Here is a 21,203-nt window from a genome sequence, read left to right on the forward strand (position 1 = left end):
ATTGCCTATCCTATGTATCAATAATTGCTCATCTACCAGATATTTTAAATATGATTGTTTATATTTTCAGGTAAGAGCAGATGCTCGTGATGGTGCGATCCGACGACAGCGTTAGATAGCCGCTTGGAGGAAACAAGTATGGGTGCTAATATGGGCAAGAATTCGAGCCTGCTCGATGCGCTACCCACTGCCCAAGGCACACTCCACGTCGTCATGTTGGGCCTAGATTCCGCCGGCAAAACCACCGCGTTGTATCGGCTCAAATTTGATCAGTATCTAAACACCGTTCCCACGATTGGGTTCAACTGCGAAAAAGTCAAAGGCACTATCGGAAAATCAAAAGGCGTTAACTTTCTGGTGTGGGACGTGGGCGGGCAGGAAAAGCTGCGGCCACTGTGGAAATCTTACACTAGATGCACAGATGGTATTATATTTGTGTTGGATTCGGTAGATATAGAAAGAATGGAAGAAGCTAAAATGGAGCTTATACGTACTGCCAAATCCCCAGACAATACAGGAGTGCCGATACTCGTATTAGCAAATAAACAGGACTTACCAGGAGCCAAAGAGCCCCGAGAACTGGAGAGATTATTAGGTCTACATGAACTGGTGTCATCTCCGCATAGCTCACGGGATGGGCACTCCTGGCACGTGCAACCTGCATGTGCTATCACAGGTGATGGCCTCCACGAAGGTCTAGAGGCACTATATGAAATGATACTTAAGAGAAGAAAATTAGCTAAGTTGCAAAAGAAACGTGTCAGATAAACACTCTTTTAAAAACCTAAAATATCAACAATATGTATGATATTGGTTCAGTTTTGCGAGATAAGTATTACAAAATGCTCATTTTGAGGATATTTTCAGTAATGTCCAAGTTTGAAACACCAAATATTGTTTTTACTGTAGATGTATAACGTCTTATGAAAATATTCCATCATAATGTTGCTCAAGTAATATTGAACATTTTGAAGGATACGAATATTTTTTTAAATCTAATTTAAACTACTAGTCATTTTCTTTTGAAAATAGCTAGGGGAAGGATGAAGATACAAGATACATGCAAATTATATATTATATGGTATTAAGTTAAATTGTGTACATCGTCTTGATCATGGACATAACGATTTCTATATAATATATTGAAATGACGATTAATTGATTTATCCACAAAATATTTCAATAATCATTTAATTCGGATACGGCCTAGCATTTTACTCAAATAATATATACCAAATAGAAAATGTAATAGGTATTTTGTAACTCCAGGAATAACTGTGTACACGAAATGAATGTAAATGTATGTGGCTCACAATATTGTGTGGGACCATTAGTGTTTAATTGCAAAATATGTTAAATGTGCGTGCGTGATATGTTCATAAATATATGTATTATGTTATTGTTAATAATGAAGTGATACACTTCGATTATTTCAATGTTATCGTACTCTACTGGTGTATCTTATTATTTTTCAATTTAACTTCCTATGTATAATTTTCATTTCAAATTATATTCTTGTCTTCATCCTTTTTATACTAATACTTTATAACCCTCCATTGAGTATCAGAAGTCACTTGAGTAGCCAGTTAACAATTAGGCTGTAGAGATTATTTAAAAATTATTGTGATGTTCTATGTTTAACTTTTATAAAAGAGGCTTTTAATGTTTGCGTTTGTATGGCTTCTTCTTTATGTAAATACACTGTAAATATACAATAAAATGTTAAAACTCTATTAAAAAGACAGCACTCTATTGTTTTATAAATGGTCATTTTTATTATTAAATCAAAAAATGGAAATGTATTTATTTAATTTCGCTTCTTCTTCTTTTCGAATTTTACTCCAAAAACAGTCATAAATATTTTCTAGAGAAAAAACTATTTATTTAATTTCGAAATCTACAAACTGAGAAAATTTTAAATCTGGAAATAGAAACGATAATAAGTGAACAAAAAAGTAATCATATTATTTTCATAAAACAAAAAAAAAACAACTTTTATCGTAGCATTAGAAGTACGGGACCAACCCAATCAGGATATAGAAGACCTTCAATTACAAAAATATTTTCCAATACTAATACTTAAGCTTTAGAAAGTCTAATAAAAAATCACAGTACCCTAGCAATTTATGACTTTTTATGGAGCAAAGTACATCACACATCACATTTTTTATGAATATTTTCATTATGTATACCTTTTTATTTAATCATATTTAATCCATAGATATATATTATAAATACAAATAGTCAAAAGTAACATTCAAGTGTGAGCTTTAAAATCTAAAATTTTCTTTTTATTTTGTAATTTTATTAAATAGGTATTATTTATTTACACATAGAGATACAACTTAGTAAACCCTAATGTACTGAATTACCTAATATGAAGCTTTTACCAGAGTTTGTGTTACTCGCCTTGTAAATATGTAAATTTCAGGTAGATAATCATCTATACCATGAAACCAAACATCTTATCCGTAGTACCTATATGTACATTTTGTTACGAAATATGTTTGTTTATAAAATTAACTTTATGGCATATTAATACTGTATTGTGTTTTATGAAAATACTTAAATAGACGTTTTTCATATTGATTCCCCGTAAATAAAGTCTGTTTTCAATAACTGCTTGAGTTTTATTAATAGCGTTTTAACAAATATAATATAACATTACTTTGACATTCTGTTTTCATCAAAATGCAAATACTTTGCAGGATCCTCATTCTGAGTCCATTCTGTAAATAAATTAAGATATTCCAACTCGGATTCATTGAGACTTCTCCGAATATTTTTTTCATTATTAGGTTTACAATACTGTTGTTTTAGTTTTTTTGTAATCATTGTTTTTTTAATAAATACCTTACTCCAGTCTCTCTCTACGAAAGGTGCATGCGCGCGCAGCAAATTTCTCTCCAATCTATCAAAAACACGTAATTCCCTAGAAGCCACCTTTGCTCTCCTAATCTTCTTTTGTTCTCTCTCCATACACCGTTTCACAGCGCGGTTTACTGTATCGCTATGTATTTCATCTAAAGCTTTTGAGTAATCCATATACATAGTTTCCAAACCTTTTGCCATTGTCATTATATCTAAATTTATTTGTTTCTCACATATTACTTTTTCATAACTGAATTCCAAATGCAAAAACAGTTTTAAAACTTCTGGTGCACTGACACTTTCGAAGAATAATCCATAAAGAACTTTATAAAATCTATTTTTTAATTGAGCACATCTTTCTTCGCTAAATTTTAAAAGAATTTCAAATGTTTTAATAGTGTTTATAAGTAAAGCACTGTCTTGTGCAATAAACTCCTTCAATGTTTTTATTTCTTCATTCAATATTTTTTTAAGCGGTGCGAGATGTGTGACATAAGTGAAATGGTGTAACTGTTGTTTTTCTAAACCATCAAATATATCAAGTAAATCACGTGGATGTGTAAAATATAGTGCTGGCTTAATAAGATTACCGTAGCATTCTCTTTGCATATTTTCAAATACTATAGTGAATGTTTCTTCTTCGCTTCCAGCCAGATCAAAACCTTTCGCTTTTATTTCTACAGAATGAGCAAATTCTCTATTTTTTATTCGCCAACTTGGAGGAGACAAATAATACAAAAATCTACCATACTTTTGTTGTATTTTATACATATAATCTAATCCCATCAATGTAGATATTATAGGAAACTGCTGAGCAGCAAAATTTTGTAATTCAGATATTTTAATGTTTACTTTTACTTTCAATTCATCCCATTGTTGAAGAAGCGCCACTGACTTATGATAGTCCTCAAATATAAAAATATCAAAATATTTCACTTGTTCAACATATCTTTGAAAACTTTGCTCGTATTTTGCCGATTCTTTTTTGTAATTGGCTTCTATATTAAGAATACCATCATTTCTGTAACCAATCGCTTGTCTCAATCTCAGCCGGCTACTTAATGATGATTTCAAAGATTTAAAAAGTGGTACATGATCTGATAAAGCACGTCCATTTGCATTAGTAAAAAAACCTTTGTCTATGTCAGTTATTGCGTAAATATGATCACAAGGTGTTTCTACGTATAAACGTTTCTTCATGTCTGCACTAACAATTTTATATTTTTTGTGTACATCAATACCCAATCTTTGTTTATGTTTTTCGTTTTCTTGTTTTTTCATATATGACCTGTATGCCAATAGAAGTTCTTCTCGTTTTAAATCATTTACTTGCAGCGGATTATTACCAAGCATATAATACTTCCCTAGCGAAATTTCTAAAGTTTTCTGCATATTATTCCCAATATTTCGTTTTGATATTTTCTTAGTTTGTAACTTTTTTATAGAATCATTAGATTCTTTTGTAAATACTTTTGATATAGGTATATTAATTATTAATGAATGAACATCATCCATTTCGACTATATTAATATATTCAATGAAAAGATTCTCAAATATATATTAAAAGCAATTAATAAATAGACATTGTCTTTTTTACATAATATCATCCAAAGCCATCTCGTTTCAATTCTATTTTCAATTCGAATATGTGATTTATGTGAATATAAATATTATGATAACATAATAATCGCTATTTATACTTACTATACTATATTTTATATTTTTATATTATAGTAAAGGTAAACAGATACGATAAAGTTAACACTAAAGATTTACTTTTCTAAAATTCTTTATAGGAATATACAATAAATCGAGGTATATATAATAGAAACCCATGTTACGAGTATGAGCCAAATAGATATTATTAAATAAACACATATATAAATGTCAAAATTAAGATCTAATAGATTTACTTGGTAACCAATCAAATGCCGGTTTAACAAATGTAAAATATTCCTGTAAATAGGGTGGAAATAGGATAGATTTGTACCTTCGCACCAGTCTGTAAAGAGTAACAATCCCTCTTTTTCTTCTTAATTTAATTTATTCATTTTGATTTTTTTACATTCTCCACTAAACAATTGACATTTCTTTTTTTCCGCATTTTCAAAGGACAACTTATTCTTTTTGTCTACAAAATTTTTAAGAACAGGTCGAGTAAATCTTGCTGGAGGTAAAAAAGCTTTATTCATAGCAATAGTCATTTCTCCAAAAGCCTTCAACTCCCTTTGAGCTGTGTATGCATTCCTCATCATTTTCAAGTCTTGGGCATAAAAGTCATTTCGAGCTTGATTGACAATTGTAAAGTCTAAAGAATCAAGACGTAAATTATAATCTTCGTACATGACCTCTAAAATCTTCATAGGATCCTGTAAGCTTTGATGACCTTCTTCACATTTTCCAAATACTTGTTCATAAACATACTCAATACAAATTTTCAACTTTAGTGTACTAGAACTTGCCACACTATCATAGAAAGTTTCATTTAATATTCTGAAAAACTTTTCTTGTAAATGATTTTCATTGTAACATTCTCTAGCAATTTCATTATTTATGCTATCTATATAATATTGAAAATAATCAAGTTCTTGCTTCGTTGCCTGTTTAAGCTGCTTAATTCGATCTCGTAATAAACGAAACGGAGCATCGGTTTTTGCCAACTGTATTAGATATTCCCTACTCTGTAATTCCATTGTACGAAACAAATAAATCATTTGCTCAGGTTTTTGGAAATACAAACAAGCAGGAAATGGATTCTTTAATTCAGTTTTCGCCGCCTCAACGATTTTGTCAATATCTAAAGTTTCTACTAAATCATTATCAGTCACAAACTCACCTGACTCAAATTGGATTGATTGTATTCTTCCTTTTAAATTTTCATCATTTTGTTGTCTCCAGTATAGTGGAGCTACAAATATTAAATAACTACGATACATTTTTAATATATTTCTAATGGCATCTAATTTGAATAAAATATTGTTCAATATAGTTAATGTAGAAATATATCCGAGCAACTCTGAATTCTTAGCTACTAATGCAGTGTAAACCTTTACCGCCTTAGATACTTTAGAACAGGCTTTTTTGTAGTCTTCAGTTAAAAATTTTTGAAAATTTTTAATATGGTTTTTGACATTTTCTACAATTATATCATATTCCTTTGTTTCTTTTACAATACTTTGCTCTGTCTTCAAAATTAAATCACGACGATATCCAATTTGTTGTCGATTCATAGCATAATTACGAATATTACTTAAATATACTTTTATATCGTCAAAACATCTTAAAGGACGGCCTTCAATAACGGTATAGAATTCAGGATGGATTTTAACGACCGCTCTTACATCATCTAACGGATCTTCAATAAATAATCGTTTAGAAATGTCTCTGGTTGCAGCTATTTTGAAATTGTCTTTTAGAAAAAGTGGTTGTGCTAACCTTTGCTGCATAGTTTGTTTTTCTTTTTTGTCGCTATATTTAATATATGATAACAACTTCTCTGACTTTGCTATACGAAATGGGCGGACTCGTTTTATTTTCTCTTTTTCAACTGACAAAGCGTGGTTCCTATTAGTAAAATAATGCTGTGTGTTTGGCACATAACGACGTCTAAATATAATATCTAAAGTTTTTAATGGAACCATAGGTTTGTTCTTTTTTTCTAAATAAGACATTTTTAATAAAAGTTACAATTAAGTAATAATGCGGTATAAATTAAATATAATAAAATTCTTCAGGAACGAATTACGAAGCCTTGTAAAAATATAAAAGAAATATATACTTTAATGTCAATGTCAGAAATATAAGTTACATTTCTCAAATAAGTCCATACTAGAAGTAGTTTTTAAAATAAATTCTTCTAGATGAAAAAAAAATTACCTAGTAACCAATTAATTTATTGTAACATCTTTTTCTCGTATAATAATTATATTATTTCCTTCTGGTTGGTTCAAACGCAGATTTTAACCGTCGGCTCAACTTGTCTATCTCTTTCAATAATTTCGTAGCTTCTGTAGCATCTTTTATTTCTTTTTCTCCATGCTCATATATTTCTTTCTCGATAGTTTTTACGTATTCCAAATCAAAGGCAGATATATCCATCATTAAATTATCATATTCACTCTCTAACGCCATAGCCATTTCTAAAGAACTTAGTTCAGTTTCATTTGAAGTAATAACTTGTTCATAGGTAAATTCTACGTAATTAAAAATCTGCAGAGCCATCTCTGATGATACTAAATACCTAATTTTTTCCTCTAATATCCTAAAAAATATTTGTTTTACTTCACTTGCACGAATATCATTTAATATTATTATATCCTCGATTTCCTTTATCTGCAAAAAAGACATAAATAGTAAATTGTGAATAATCATAATCAGGATATATAAAATAATAGGTAGTATAATTTAGTAAAATATATCTAAATATTTATCTTACCTTTTGCTGAATAAAATCCAATTCTTGTCTCAATTTTATTTTTAAAATATCTAAAGTTTTCATAAACCTATTTTTCTCAGAGTTTAACTCTTCTGTAACTAATAAATAATTTAAATTTTGTTTCTCCAACGAATCAAAAACTATGAGTATCTGCTCGGGTGTCTCAAAATACAATCGTGGTTCAGGCAGCTGACTTAATCGTTCTTTAATGGCATTAATATCGATTTTACTGAAGATATCAGAATCCATAGAAAATATCTCGTTATGTTTAATATCTAATCTTATTTTATGTTCTTCTCGCCATAAAATTGGAGCAGCTTTATACAGAAAATTTTGGAATGATAATAAAATCACCAAAGTTTCATCAATGTATTGCAACTTGGACTTGAGGGAGGCCATTTCATAATTAGCTTTTTTACACTCATCAGACCGATTAACTAAATCTTTGGCTAATCCATCTGATTTTTTCATTACGGAAATCGTTTTATTATTATCATCTGCCAAAAATTTATCAAAACTGTTTTGATATTCCTCAAAATGCTTCGATGCGGTTTCATAAATATTCTTTTCTGTTTCAATTTCTTTATCTATTCTAAGTATTTCATCTACTAAAAATCCATGCAGAGTCCGCTTCAGTGCTACTTCTTTTATATTTTGCTTATATTTATGAATAGAAGTGTTAGGTTTAATTGGCCGTCCTTCCACTAGAGAATAATAATCTGGATCAATATCCAAAATTGTTTTAATTTGAATATCAGCAGCCGGTCCTATTGGAGGTAGTTTTATTCCAGCAATTGTTTTTCTCGTTTGTCTTCTTATATTCTTTTTATTTTTACTATCCATGACTGACTGACAATACTAATAGCAAATTGAATTAGGCGATTAAAGTTATCACAGCAGGATAAATCGATATCACTATAGTAACACATCTATTGTTTGCAAATATGTATCGCTAACAGAAAACTACCTGATCGTAATATGTTGTGCCAGCCGTTAACTGTCTACTGCTGAATATAGTCTCTCCCACAAGAGAGTTTTGTATGTAGTTGTCACGCTTAGTAGCCAGGTTGGCAACCGCAGTATGGCTTTTGGTGATGTTTTAAGAGGGACGATACTACCCCTTATGGTGATAAGCTTTCTTAGCTGCCTCTTACGACACCTACGGGAAAGGAAGGAGTAGCCTATTGTATGCCAGGACTTACACGGCTAATCTGATCATAATGTGTGATTTAATAAATATTACAATAAACAAATTTCGTGTTATGGTATTATCTTCAAATTATTTATTCACTTACAAGAAAAAAATTCGTACTCATCTCTCATTTATATTTCATTTCTAATATAACATATTTTATTATTATTACAGTCCTCGTTTTATTCCCAAAGATAAACTAGCTTTTAGGCCAGCAAATATCGAACAATTCGTAGGCCATAAACGCAATGCAATGCATCCAATGTAATGCAATGCAACATCACCAACATCACTCCCGTACTGCCAACTCCTGAAATTTGAAGGTCTTGAGTTCTCACAGAACCCAGTTATTTTACTGCCATTAACTCAACCTTCAAACTAGTATAAACCATGGGAAATGTACATATAGCCACCTTACAAGCAGATAACTTTATAGGGTCTCTCACTGGTACTGTAAAATGCGTAGGTTTGTAGTCCGTAAGGTATCGTAATTTTTGTACCTAGAACTAAGACATTCACAATATAACTAAATAGAGCTAATTCACGTTATCTATTGTCAAAGGTAACATAGTATTTAAATTGTTTTATATTAATAAAAATAAGTACATTAATTATATTTATACACATTTTATAATCTTAGAAATATGCAAGAAATAAAATATAACATAAAAAAATTTTGTAACCTAGATTTTTTTAATTAGGTACAGGATATTTTTGGTGCATATGGTAATATAAATTGCAAGTACTGACTCGGTTATATACTATAGATTAAAAATATAGAGAAAAAAATAGATAATCACTAGTTGACGTCTAATCAGTCAGTGGATGAACTTCCACTCTGTTCTTCTCTTTCTTCGTCATCTGTTGTCTCCTTGTTGACAAGCTCCCAAGGCATCACCGGAAGTGGTTCAACAAACAAATCATCAACCTTCAACTTGTATAAGAGACGGGGGGTGAATTGTGTTGGTAAAGGCCAAACGTTTTCTGTAGCAAAGTTAATACAAGAAAATTTAGTAGACCTTTCGGAAATTATAATCTTAACGAAGTTGTAGACATATTTACATCGGCAGGTTATACAAGTCAAATCCTATTATGAGCCGTATACAACAAGGTTTTAACCCCTAAACATAAATTCGAGTATTCTAACACTTCTCTAAGCTTAACTGAGAGAGAATGTTTTTAGCATTAAGTCGTCCTTGTACATGTGTACAAAGAGGATTTAATGCTAAAAGCAGTCTCTACCAGTCGTTATATCGTTTCAATCATATACATTCATCATATCAGGACAGCATATACCTTTTATAGATCTGCATTAGTGAATTTATTAGAGAACAAACTTTGTAATCATTAATATTTATAGACATATCGATCTTTCGATGTATCTATAAAGTAGAAGAGGCCTCATACTCACCAAAATAAAAGCAGTAGTCATCAACTCGTCGGTGTAAGTGTGCAACGTGACGAAGATCGAGGATATACTGCGACTGCAACAAGTAATCCAGTAACGCGACCTCAGGCAACGCTTCCATTTTAGCATCAACTGCGCTCAGCCCTTCGAACGATAACTGCAAAATAATTAATTAAAAAAGAGACATTGTATTCTTATGTCCTTAATAGGAAGTCTAACAAGATCTGCCCCATCAAAACAGCCTCCACGCAGTACTCCTAGAAACCATTGCAGTTAATTTCTGTTGAATTCGCCACGAAGGACCAAGCGACCTGTCTTTATTATTTACGCATAAATTATTTATTTTATTTGTTATTTTATATTTTAATATTCAAGCGTAGTCAATTAGAACTCACTGTTTCTTCACTTTTTGCTATTTGACATAGCCTATTAATCTTATCCAAGCATATCCGCAATTGTTCCATGTGCTCTGCCAAGGGTCCAAATATGTCTAACTTCCCGATGAGCGAAGGCGGATTTGCCGTCACCGCTTGCCACCCTTCAAATATTAACTGAAAAAATAGTTAATTTGAAGTCTTTTTCAATAACTTTACATTATTACTAACAGTTTCCTGGAGCTCTACCCGAATGCATCAGTATATTACATGTGCTATGTGTTAAAATTACATAACCTACTGTAATATGTAGTATTATATTATTACATATTAATAAGTTCGTATAAGCGACTTACAAACATACAAACACCCAAACTTTCACGTTTATAACATTACTACAATTGCGTTAATCTTATTATTATTTTATTTCATTTCCTATTTAAAAGCTGCGCTCGTAGAGCTCTTGCCACTCACTACGATTTTCAACGAGTCTCTTCATTTGATACAACACAACACTAACTTTTTCCTTGATCTGCCCGATGTAACTAAGCCTTAGTCTCTCCTTCCCGTATTCCTTCTATTTTACCATCTATTATAATGTTCATAATTACGTCATATCGTATCAAATGTCCCAACATTTGCTCCCTTCCGACCCCAATTATTGTTATTATTCTTATTTTAATTTTTATAATTTACCGTCTGTATAGAATGGTAAACAGTTAATATTTTTAAACGTCGGAACATTTGGCGTTCAGATCTCTGATGAGGCTCGTCCTCCATCATCACTGTAAGTCCCTCCGCAGCTGCTTCTTCTGCTGCAGCAATAGCCGCCTGGGCCGCCTCGTCGTCCAACCTACGCATCTCTTCTATCCAATCAGTTTCAGATTTGAAAAGAAACCTTAAATGTCTATGCACTGTATCCTCCGATCCCTGTAGTATGTTTACAAAGTACAAATTATTAAAATAAATACACTCTTTGAGACGTGAGTACGGGGCATTGAAACATAAAGTCTGCATCAATAGAACTTAATGAAAATGATACTTATAATTGATTCAACTATTCTTATGGTCAAATCAATTATAAGTTGACTAACTGCTGATGTTTAATAGTAGCACAAATTAAAAATGTTTGTCTAATAATTTTATATTATTTGGTAACTTGTTTATTAAATTCTATTGAAACAAATGGATAGGTATTAGTATTTCACAAGTCCTCGTATTACGAGAGCCTCTGTAAAAAGGTACCGAAAATAAGCTCCGCGAAATATATATTCAAGAGTTACGTTCACCGCAACGGTAACAGTCGACATAATGTTTCCTACTCCCATAAGGGATTACAATTGTAAGTATATATATTTTATTTAAATGCAAGGGTGGAGCTTCAGTGTCAGAATTTTGTAGGCCTTCATTGTATCTACACCAAATGAAGGCTTGTGACAGCTTACAGAATCCGCAGCTCGAAGTGATAATATTTTTTTAAATGATCTTAACGTGAAATTGTAAAATTCAGATATTTAGGTAGAAGTTCCAAATAACAATAAAACATTCAAGATAATACATATCTATTCGCAAATATAAACATAACCATCAATCATGTATCAAACTTAAGTACTATAAAATCCAAAGGTCATATTTCTGTGCACTGGTTATTTTTTTCCCCGATAATTACATAAATAGTGGTATGTCTAGAATAATTTTGCCTGTTTGTTACAAGAGTGTCATCGGAACAAAATAGCTGAACGAATTTTAATATTTTTTTAATTAATTGCCAAGATTTAATTATTTTTCAATCAATTCTAACACACCCAGACAGACATTAACTAACAATCCTCTCTCCATATCAGGTCGACCTCCACGCGGTTCCTCCTGGAATCTACCTTGGTTAATTCTTGCAGAATTCGTTACGATGGACTAACTGACCTGTTGTCATCGTGTGGAGAGGAATTGTTAGTAATTGGGTGTAACAGCCCCATTGCTAGTGCATTCCCTATTAGGTCAACCCCCACGCGGTACCCCATGGAAACTAATGTGGTTAATTCTTATAGAATTTGTCACCATAGGCAAACTGACCTGCTTTCATCCTCACCTATTATCTCCCACTGTTGCAGTCAATAGTCACAATAGGCCAAAATAAGCTGACTTCATCCTCGTCTTACATTACCTCTAATGTTCTACCAACGTATACCGATAGCACAAGTGGGATTTTCATTCCATTTTTATATCTCCCCTTCTAGCATTAGCTGTAGTATTATTTTATTTATATTTCAATAATCGATTCTACTCATACTATAGTATAGCATAAAGAAAACACTGTATTAATTCTTACTTATACAAACCTCTATAATATGTACAAAGTAACTGTCATACACCAGCAGCAATCCACGGACATTTATTTCACAGTACGAAGCATTTACAGCTTGTATAGTCTTACGAAATTGCTTTATTATTTCATCTTTGGGTAGTGTGTGTTCACCGATGTAAATCATACGAATGGCGTAAGCTTTCTAGAATATTAATAATTAGTCAATAATTGTACCTATTTATGTATGTAATTATTTAATTAATGCGGTGTGGGTCCAGTATAGAATAGCCCACCCCTTACTTTGCCATTGGTGTCGTAAGAGGCGAGTAAGATGCCTTCGCCTGCCAAACGTGGCAACTACTGGTAACCTCCCCAAGGACAGTTAAAGGCTGACATGATAACGATGAATGTAATTATTATTATTCTTACATTATATATACATACCTACTTATATATACATACCTACTTATATAATGATGATTTCATTAACTAAGTACATGCAAATTTTGTGACCATCATGTTATAGAAAACCTTTAAAGGTTGAAGTTCTTGACTTGAGTTCAAATTTAGCTAACACCAAAAAGTTTTGTCCAATTAAATTCCCAATGTTAGAAAATATCTTTTACAAACTAAATCAATGTGAGACAAATTGTAACCTCACCCCTGGCACTTTGAATATATCCATGACTCAGTTCACAAAATAATAATAAGTTCAACACAATTAGACCAGTCGTCTGTTCCTCAAGCTAGAATATCTTGTATTATGAGAAACCAGGCAACAAACATCTGATAAATAAAAATATAAGTAAGCTGTTTAAAGGTCCTGCCACCTTAGACAATTTGTAAACTGATCTATCGATAGATACATTATCGCCACTACATGTAAGAAATAGAGCAACATTTTTGTTGTATATCTACATTAAAACATATAGGTACGTACCGATAATTTTGGTTGTAATTTATTTAAGAAAGCAGTGTACCTCGCTAAATTGAACCTTAGAAGTAGTTTGACTGTATCCCATCTTGAATTTTAGTCATAAGCTTATTCATAATTTATTTACATTCATAACAAAAAAAATAATTCTGAATGGACACGTCGTTGGTGCCTCTATCCAATTTTTACCAAGAGGATATAATAGCCAAATAAAAAAAGGAAATATAAGTAAAACTAACCAAACCGACTTTCTGAAAGTTTTCTTCCACAACATTTAATACTGATCTCACGTCTAAATCAGGCAAAGCCATTGGTGTATTATATACAACAGTAACATCGAATTGTTTACTTTCTCCTCCTTGCCTCGACGGGTAAAGCCTTTCATATATTATGTTAAGCAATGATTATGTCAGATCACAAATTAAAACATTATACTTGTCAGCCTATGGCGTCGTCAAGCGTCACTAGATAAACAACTTGTAGCTGAAATATGTTGTCATAGTAACGTTTTTTCTACACATCTATAGTCATAGATAATTATATAAACGGGAAAAGGTAAGACAATGAAAATGATCTAAGACACAGATAATGAACAATACTTATAAACGCTATTTACATCAGTAAAAAGAATCAACGAAATTGGTTCAAAACTGGCGAAGACACCATTACATACACTGCAATCTTTTCTTAGATCAGTTGAAAATTATCTCATTATTATTTTGGATTTTTAAAAATATATTTGATTTCGTAAGGGAAGTTGAAAACAGAAATAAAACTAGCAAATTTCTATCAACAATTCTAATATGTACTAAACATTATAATGTACATTTACTATTACCGCTATTAAGTTTGTATAGAATATACATATAATTTTGATGAAATTAATATTGTTACAAAGATAAAATACTAGGAGATCAACACAAAGTATAACACATTTCACTGATACTATACTGTACTGTATTATTAAATTAATAATAATCAGCTTAGCTCTACCAATGAGCCTGAAAGTAAGATTGAATATTATAATAAATTTCAGTTCTAATCATCAATTTAAACTGTAATTATAAAGCCTGTAACTGAAACATATTTTTACTTTACAGAATTTTTAAAATAACTTTAAATCAAAGTAACAAATTCGAATAGATATTATATTATCCGATTACATTTGCCATTTATACATAATTAAACGCCATCTAAAGAATTTGTTAATTATCTATATTATAAAAAATCGGCTAAAGAATTTGTTAATATCTATAGTTATTACTATAGTTGCTTGGCTTGCTAGATGAACGATATTTATTGAATCTCCTATTTGAATTCCAGCTATATTGTTTTGATTTGTACTTTGCTTGTTGTTGCTGTGCTTTATCCTCGCTATAACTTCGCGACAAATCTTCCAATTCTTTTGGAACATTCTGAAATTATAATAATATTAAATATAAAAAATGTAATGTACAATAAATATATAACATCTAGTCAAATACAATCATGAATATAAATGATTGTATTGTGCAGAAATCGAACCTGGAACTACTGAAGAAAAATTTAAAGAGATACTAATCGACTGATCACAACCAAAACGAATTTTAAACTGAATAAGTACTAAGAAGGGATTTCTTAAGACATGAAAGAAATAACAATTTCAGCACAGTTACATTAGCGGGAGTCATGTGATGGTGAAGATAAATCAAAATTATTAATATCCTTTTAAGGAAGTGTTCTACCCGTGAAACTGAACACTTAGTAAAGAAATATTGATTGAAAAAAAATCTTGACCTCTCAAAATGACAGGGCACGTCCCCACAGTTAAGTTAGTATGGGAGACTTTAAATTTTGTCGTTTTTGGATTTTTTATTTACGAAATAACAGATTACGAAAAGACAAATTTTTAATTATAATCAATAACATAAGTAGATTTTTAATTTCACGTAACACTAACGACTTCGATTTCACCCTATGCTTAATAAACATACCTGATTAGCTTCTTTCAATACAGCTATTAAATTTTGCGCCTGCCGTGCATCATCATTGGTAAGCATCGTGTGAGCCACGCCCTTGTTCTGATTCCGGCCTGTCCTCCCTATACGATGAATGTAATCCTCAGATGTGTTCGGGAAATCGTAGTTAATTACATGAGTTATACCATCCACATCTAAAAACATTTGTAAGTAAAGTTCACTTTTTGTACTGTTGTTATACATTGAACATTTTCTTTTTTTAACTAATAAATAAATATGAAGGTATAAATATGTCACTATTTTCATTTTTGAAATAAACTTTTCTCAATTATGAAATAACAGGATACAATACCAATGGTATAGTATTTTTTTTTTTTTGTTAATAATGATATTCCTTTCCATCCTCTTTACCTTTAAAAATTTTTGTTACCTAAAAAATGAATGACTATTCAAATAATCCTTTTTATTCTACTGTTAATAAATAACAAGCAAAATAACCCATCTAATGGAAAATGGTAACTATCACCAATATGACATGAACAACATGATGAAAAAACAAAACTTTATCTTTATACATAAAAAAATATAAATCAAATAAAAAAACATTAATTTCTACTTTTTTTTATGCAACTTAGAATTGCAAACAAGCTGACAGCCCATCTGATGGAAAGTGGTAACCGTCACCTATAAACAGAATTAAGATCAATACAAAAATTAACTCTATCAATTTAAAAAACTATCAAAATTTATTCAAAATTGGAGAAGAATAAAAACGCACAATATACATAAAAAAAATACAAATTGACAATCTTCTTTCTTTTGAATTCACTAAAAAATATCACTAACCTAACCCTCTTGCAGCAACATCGGTGGCTACTAAAATATTAGCATTGCCTCTTTTGAATTTATTGATGATTGTATCCCTCTGAAGCTGAGTTTTATCACCATGGATGCCAACTGCAGGCCAACCGTTCCTTTTAAGTGCTAATGACAACATATCAACAAACTTCTTTGTATTAGCAAATACCAAAAGTTTTCCAAATCCATCACCAGATATACTGTGCATTATTGAATTCAATCTGTAAATAAATATGTAGATGCATGCAGTACTTATTTTCGATATGTTTACTTTTATTAATTTTGTATAGTTTCATGATTCATTTTACAAAAGTAATTTTGAACTCTTGTGAAATATTCTTATCAACCTTCTATGTAAATAACAATACATAAAAATAAATTACTAGACTAAACAACTTATTACAACCTATGAAAATAAGGAAAATGTGTTCAATTTCATTAACTTGTTAAAGTACCTAATTAACAGAAATTAATTAGGTACTTTAGCAAGGTTTTATTCTTTATTCTTTATTGTACACAAAAGGTTATTGAAATGTAAAAACAAACATAATAGTGCACAAGGGCGAGCTTATCTCCAATAGAGATTTCTTCCAGCAAACCCAATATGAGAAAAGTGACAGTTCATTAGTAGTTACAGTCATACATGTGTACCAATGGACTTAAATGTTATAGTTAAAAATTAATAAATAAATAATCTTTACAATTGAAAAGACGTTTTACATTATTTAATCTTCATTGTTTTCTTACTTGAAATTTGTTTCTAATTCTAAACCAAAACCTAGCATTATAATGATAGAAAAAAGGACTCACATTTTCATTTTGTCCTCCTGTAGGCAAATGTGAATCTTCTGTTCAATATTATGATTAGCTGACAATTCTGTAGAACCCACATTTACCTGTACATATTCTCCCAAATAATCCTTAGCTAAATGCCGCACTTCTTTTGGCCAAGTTGCAGAGAACATCAGTATCTGTCTCTCAAGAGGTACACCATTCAGAGCCATCCGGATCTGTGGTTCAAAACCCATATCCAACATCCTGTCTGCCTCATCAAGCACAACATATGTGCATCTACTAAGATTTGTAGTATTACTTTTTAAAAAATCATTCAGTCTTCCAGGTGTAGCTATTACAATATCGACTCCAGATTGCAATAATTCAGCTTGCCTGCCTCTATGAGCTCCTCCATATATACAAACACATCGAATATTCAATAACTTTGCAAAATCTTTTGCCACATGTTCTATCTGACGAGCCAACTCTCTAGTTGGAGCCAGAACAAGTGCTCTTGGTCCCAATCCTTTCCTACCTTGTTTCTCTTTAATATGTACTACAGCTGGCAAAAGATAGGCAAGAGTTTTACCTGTACCAGTTTGGGCAATACCAACAAAATTCTGACCACTCAGTGCTACTGGCCAACTTTGAGATTGTATGATAGTAGGTTTCTCAATTCCTTGTTTATTTAAAAATTGTTTTATATAATCTGGAAATTGACTATTTTCAATATCAATATATGGACTTGGAATATCTTGTCCGATAACAGTAATGTTGTGCTCATTACGGTAATTATCGTCATCAACATGAGCAGTTTTAATGGAATAAAATCTAGAGGTAAAAAGTAATCTTAATGGGGTGTGAAATAAACCTTTCTGCAGATTTTCAAATGGCAATTTCCCATTAATTATTTTGGTAGTAAACACTGTACTGTTGGAATACTGTTTTATATCATTTTGTAATCTGAAATAAAATAAACAAATTATTAGTAAATAAAAAAAATATATAGCAATATGCTGTATATTAAATTACAAAACACAAAACTACAATTACTAGTATAAAATTTTTTAATCCCATATTTATATCATATAAAATCTTTTAATGTTTATGTTGTCTGTAGATATGTCACTGCATCATCATTTTTGCACTTATTATAAGTTTCCTAACATTTTATTATTTCATATCATAAATATTGAATAATTAACTACGAACCACAGATATCATCTATATATACATCAGAGATATTATTGTTATCATGATCAAAATTAAAAAATGGGATTATGAGAAAATTAATATTAACTACATGGTACCTTCTTCCATTTTTTTTTAAACTAGTTTGCTGATGGATTTTAGAGCATCAACAAACAGGAGCTGAGTTAGAAGCAGAAATACAGATTTATGATACAATTTATGCTTTCAAAGCTAAAGAAGCAGATAGATAATAATGGGGATTAATGGGTTGCCTGCTAACCACCTCCTCAAAAACCATCATGATTAAATTATAATGATTTTTTTACAATAGATCAACTAATCTACTTCATGTCCACTGGTACTCCGACAATATATACCAATAGCGCGGGCAATATTACCATCCCATCATCGGATGATAATGGAATAGGTATTTAAAAAAAAATTATATCGATATTTAAAATACGGAATGTTACAAAGTTGAACACTGCTAGTTAATAAAGCCTTCTCAGATCTCAGAGCTGCAAGATTCAACCTCCGATGTGTATAGGTTATAAATAAATTATAAAACATTAAAAATAAATAAATAATACTTACAGATATCTACATAAATCTCTTCGTTTCAAAAGCTTGGAAAAACAATTTAAGGCCATTTTAAAGGATAATTTTAAAAAGTAGATATATTATTTATTGTATTTCATGTAAATAAACTTTCTTAGTAAGAAGAATTTAAGAACACTCCATGCGTATGATAAAACGTTAATAGTAATTAATATCATATAATTTGGTTTTATGTGGCAGGCTTTACACTATCGAAATATATTCTCTTCTGTTTCATTTAAATTATTCTCATTCCATTTATGTAATATCTACAATACTTGCTGAATAATTCAATTCTCGTTTTAAAATATCCGAAATAATTTTCGTAACTATTTATTAATAGAATAACCCCAAATAAAACACATGTTTCTAAATAGGATCAAACTGATAGACAAACCCACAGACTGACAAACAGTGTATAAAGATCATTCGCCACAGATTACAATAACTAAAGACGGTATAAGCGTTCTGTCACAAACTAAATAAACGATACTGCGTTCAGCAGAACTCGCCAAAAATCAGACGCCATATAGCCTATTTTTTTATTACAATACAGCCTAAAATCTCCCTATAATTACGTAACGTGTCTGTCTAAATTATAAAAAAACCGATCAAATGCTAATTAAACTCACATGCCAAGAATTCTATGCATAAATCAGACATGTAATAATGAAGCTGACAAAACATAAATCGAAAGTCTGAGTAAGATATTTCTCTTTTGTTCGCTGCTGCAGTAAAATTAATGTTACTGTTTTCTTCTACCACGTGTAACAATACTGTGACGCAAGTCTTGTTTTGCTTGTAATGTAATCTGTTAAGAACCTCCTTGGTTCAATGGCAGGCGATATGCATTCTAGCAGCGCTTGTCAATGTAAAATAAAGAAAAATAATATTTGAATAAATATGACAGATTACCCTTTTGTCTTACATACTATGAACTTTGACTGAACATGCTAACTGACTAATATTAACTAGTGTAGGTAACCAAAATCCTAGTCCTGGTTTTCCTTAACACTGATCCTGATCCCGGCGTTGCTTAATACTGGTGAGTGTTACTACCAATTTCCTATATTAGGTTATGGGCTAATACCAAACTTCAAAATGGATGTGTCGAAATTTCAAATTAATAAACTAGAAGGTGAAAATTGGATACATTGGAAGTATCGCATGTCAGCACTATTAAGGGGAATAGACGGTTTAACGGATGTAATAAATGGATCAATTAAAAAACCGGAAATGCCAGATAGTAGTGCTGGGGATTCAGCAGCTATGGCTAAGTACGAAGAGGACTTACGAAGCTACACTAAGTTGGATAGTATAGCTGTACTTGTAATTACAAATAATATTTCTGATAATATCCTGGATAAAATTCTAAGGTTAACGACCGCAAAGGAAATATGGGATGAATTGCATCGCCTATACGAAGGTGTATGTGAGGACCGCCTGTATGATTTGTGTTTAGAATTTTTCAGATATAAGAAAAATCCTGCTGATGACATAGCTTCACACATCTCGAAGTTGAAAAATCTGTGGTATAAGCTCAAGCAAGAATTAATGAAAGAAGAGGAAGGTAAGGATTTACCTGAAGTTCTATTAATTTGTAAAATCTTGGATACTTTACCTGAAACATATTTTTCATTCAAGTCAAGTTGGCTGTTAATGTCTAAGAAGGATAGGAATATAGAGAATATCACAAGTCAGCTGTGTGCGCATGAAAAGGCACTCGGTAACAATGTAGACAGTGAATCTAGTTGTGAGGCCTTTGCTGTCAAAGGAGTCAAGAAGAAACCTAGTAAGTGTGAAGACAAAGGTAGTAATAACAAGGACAGTAGCAAAAAGTTTAAATGCTTTGGTTGCAAAGAGGTTGGTCACCTTAAGAAAGACTGTCCTAAGAAAGTAGTTTCTCGAAAAGATTGCAGTAGTAAGGGAATTAACATGATGTTACTGACTGTGAATTCGGCTGAAAGTAGTATTGTAGATCGTGACCATTGGAATGTGGATAATGGGGCTACGAATCATGTTACAATGCGGAATGATATCTTTCAAGATTTCGAATACTTCAGTGAAGGTCACACTGTAACTACGGCGGACAAAAATGTGATCAAGGCAGTAGGCAAAGGATCAGTTTGTATTGAGGCCGATGTTAATGGACATACTGTGAGATCGACTTTGAGAGATGTTTGGTATGTTCCTCAGATAAGTAGAAATCTGTTTTCTGTATTATCGACGCAAGATAGGAATCCAGGTAGCGTGTTTGAATCACGGGTCACTACTTGTACTATGAAAATAGGAGGAATGATTACTGTGAC

General features: G+C 31.3%; 5 protein-coding genes and 1 pseudogene across 7 annotated transcripts in view; 1 reads left to right on the top strand and 5 right to left on the bottom strand.

The window, feature by feature from the left end:
- Positions 1-2,619, top strand: part of LOC113521525 (ADP-ribosylation factor-like protein 4C) — a 76,516-nt gene extending 73,897 nt beyond the window's left edge. For all 3 annotated transcript variants that reach the window (XM_052899002.1, XM_052899003.1, XM_052899004.1), the window contains one exon: positions 71-2,619. In XM_052899002.1, coding sequence (XP_052754962.1) covers positions 139-768 — 630 coding nt within the window. In that variant the 5' untranslated portion in view covers positions 71-138 and the 3' untranslated portion in view covers positions 769-2,619. The remainder of the gene's footprint in view (positions 1-70) is intronic.
- On the bottom strand, positions 2,303-4,638 carry LOC113521470 (uncharacterized). Its single transcript, XM_026906998.3, has one exon. It carries the CDS (start codon positions 4,384-4,386, stop codon positions 2,665-2,667), a length of 1,722 nt encoding a protein of 573 aa, XP_026762799.2. The 5' UTR covers positions 4,387-4,638; the 3' UTR covers positions 2,303-2,664.
- Positions 4,639-4,764: 126 nt separating this feature from the next.
- Positions 4,765-6,765, bottom strand: LOC113521469 (uncharacterized; annotated as a pseudogene).
- LOC113521373 (cilia- and flagella-associated protein 100-like) lies at positions 6,758-8,502 on the bottom strand. Its single transcript, XM_026906899.3, has 2 exons — positions 7,307-8,502; positions 6,758-7,203 (listed from the first exon to the last, which is right to left on the bottom strand). Exons 1-2 carry the CDS (start codon positions 8,147-8,149, stop codon positions 6,799-6,801), a joined length of 1,248 nt encoding a protein of 415 aa, XP_026762700.1. The 5' UTR covers positions 8,150-8,502; the 3' UTR covers positions 6,758-6,798.
- A 282-nt stretch (positions 8,503-8,784) lies between these two features.
- On the bottom strand, positions 8,785-14,262 carry LOC113521513 (uncharacterized). The gene is made up of 6 exons (XM_026907052.3): positions 13,756-14,262; positions 12,617-12,784; positions 10,977-11,210; positions 10,302-10,457; positions 9,910-10,063; positions 8,785-9,482 (listed from the first exon to the last, which is right to left on the bottom strand). The coding sequence occupies exons 1-6, from the start codon at positions 13,825-13,827 to the stop codon at positions 9,313-9,315; spliced, it is 954 nt and encodes a 317-aa protein (XP_026762853.2). The 5' UTR covers positions 13,828-14,262; the 3' UTR covers positions 8,785-9,312.
- Positions 14,263-14,350: 88 nt separating this feature from the next.
- LOC113521206 (ATP-dependent RNA helicase p62-like) lies at positions 14,351-19,304 on the bottom strand. Its single transcript, XM_026906670.3, has 5 exons — positions 18,892-19,304; positions 17,143-18,069; positions 16,321-16,553; positions 15,490-15,668; positions 14,351-14,931 (listed from the first exon to the last, which is right to left on the bottom strand). The coding sequence occupies exons 1-5, from the start codon at positions 18,945-18,947 to the stop codon at positions 14,761-14,763; spliced, it is 1,566 nt and encodes a 521-aa protein (XP_026762471.1). The 5' UTR covers positions 18,948-19,304; the 3' UTR covers positions 14,351-14,760.
- Positions 19,305-21,203: the final 1,899 nt, after the last annotated feature.

The sequence above is a fragment of the Galleria mellonella genome, unplaced genomic scaffold (assembly GCF_026898425.1).
Source record: "Galleria mellonella isolate WM207_F2 unplaced genomic scaffold, CSIRO_AGI_GalMel_v1 utg55, whole genome shotgun sequence".
Taxonomy (NCBI): Eukaryota; Metazoa; Arthropoda; class Insecta; order Lepidoptera; family Pyralidae; genus Galleria; species Galleria mellonella.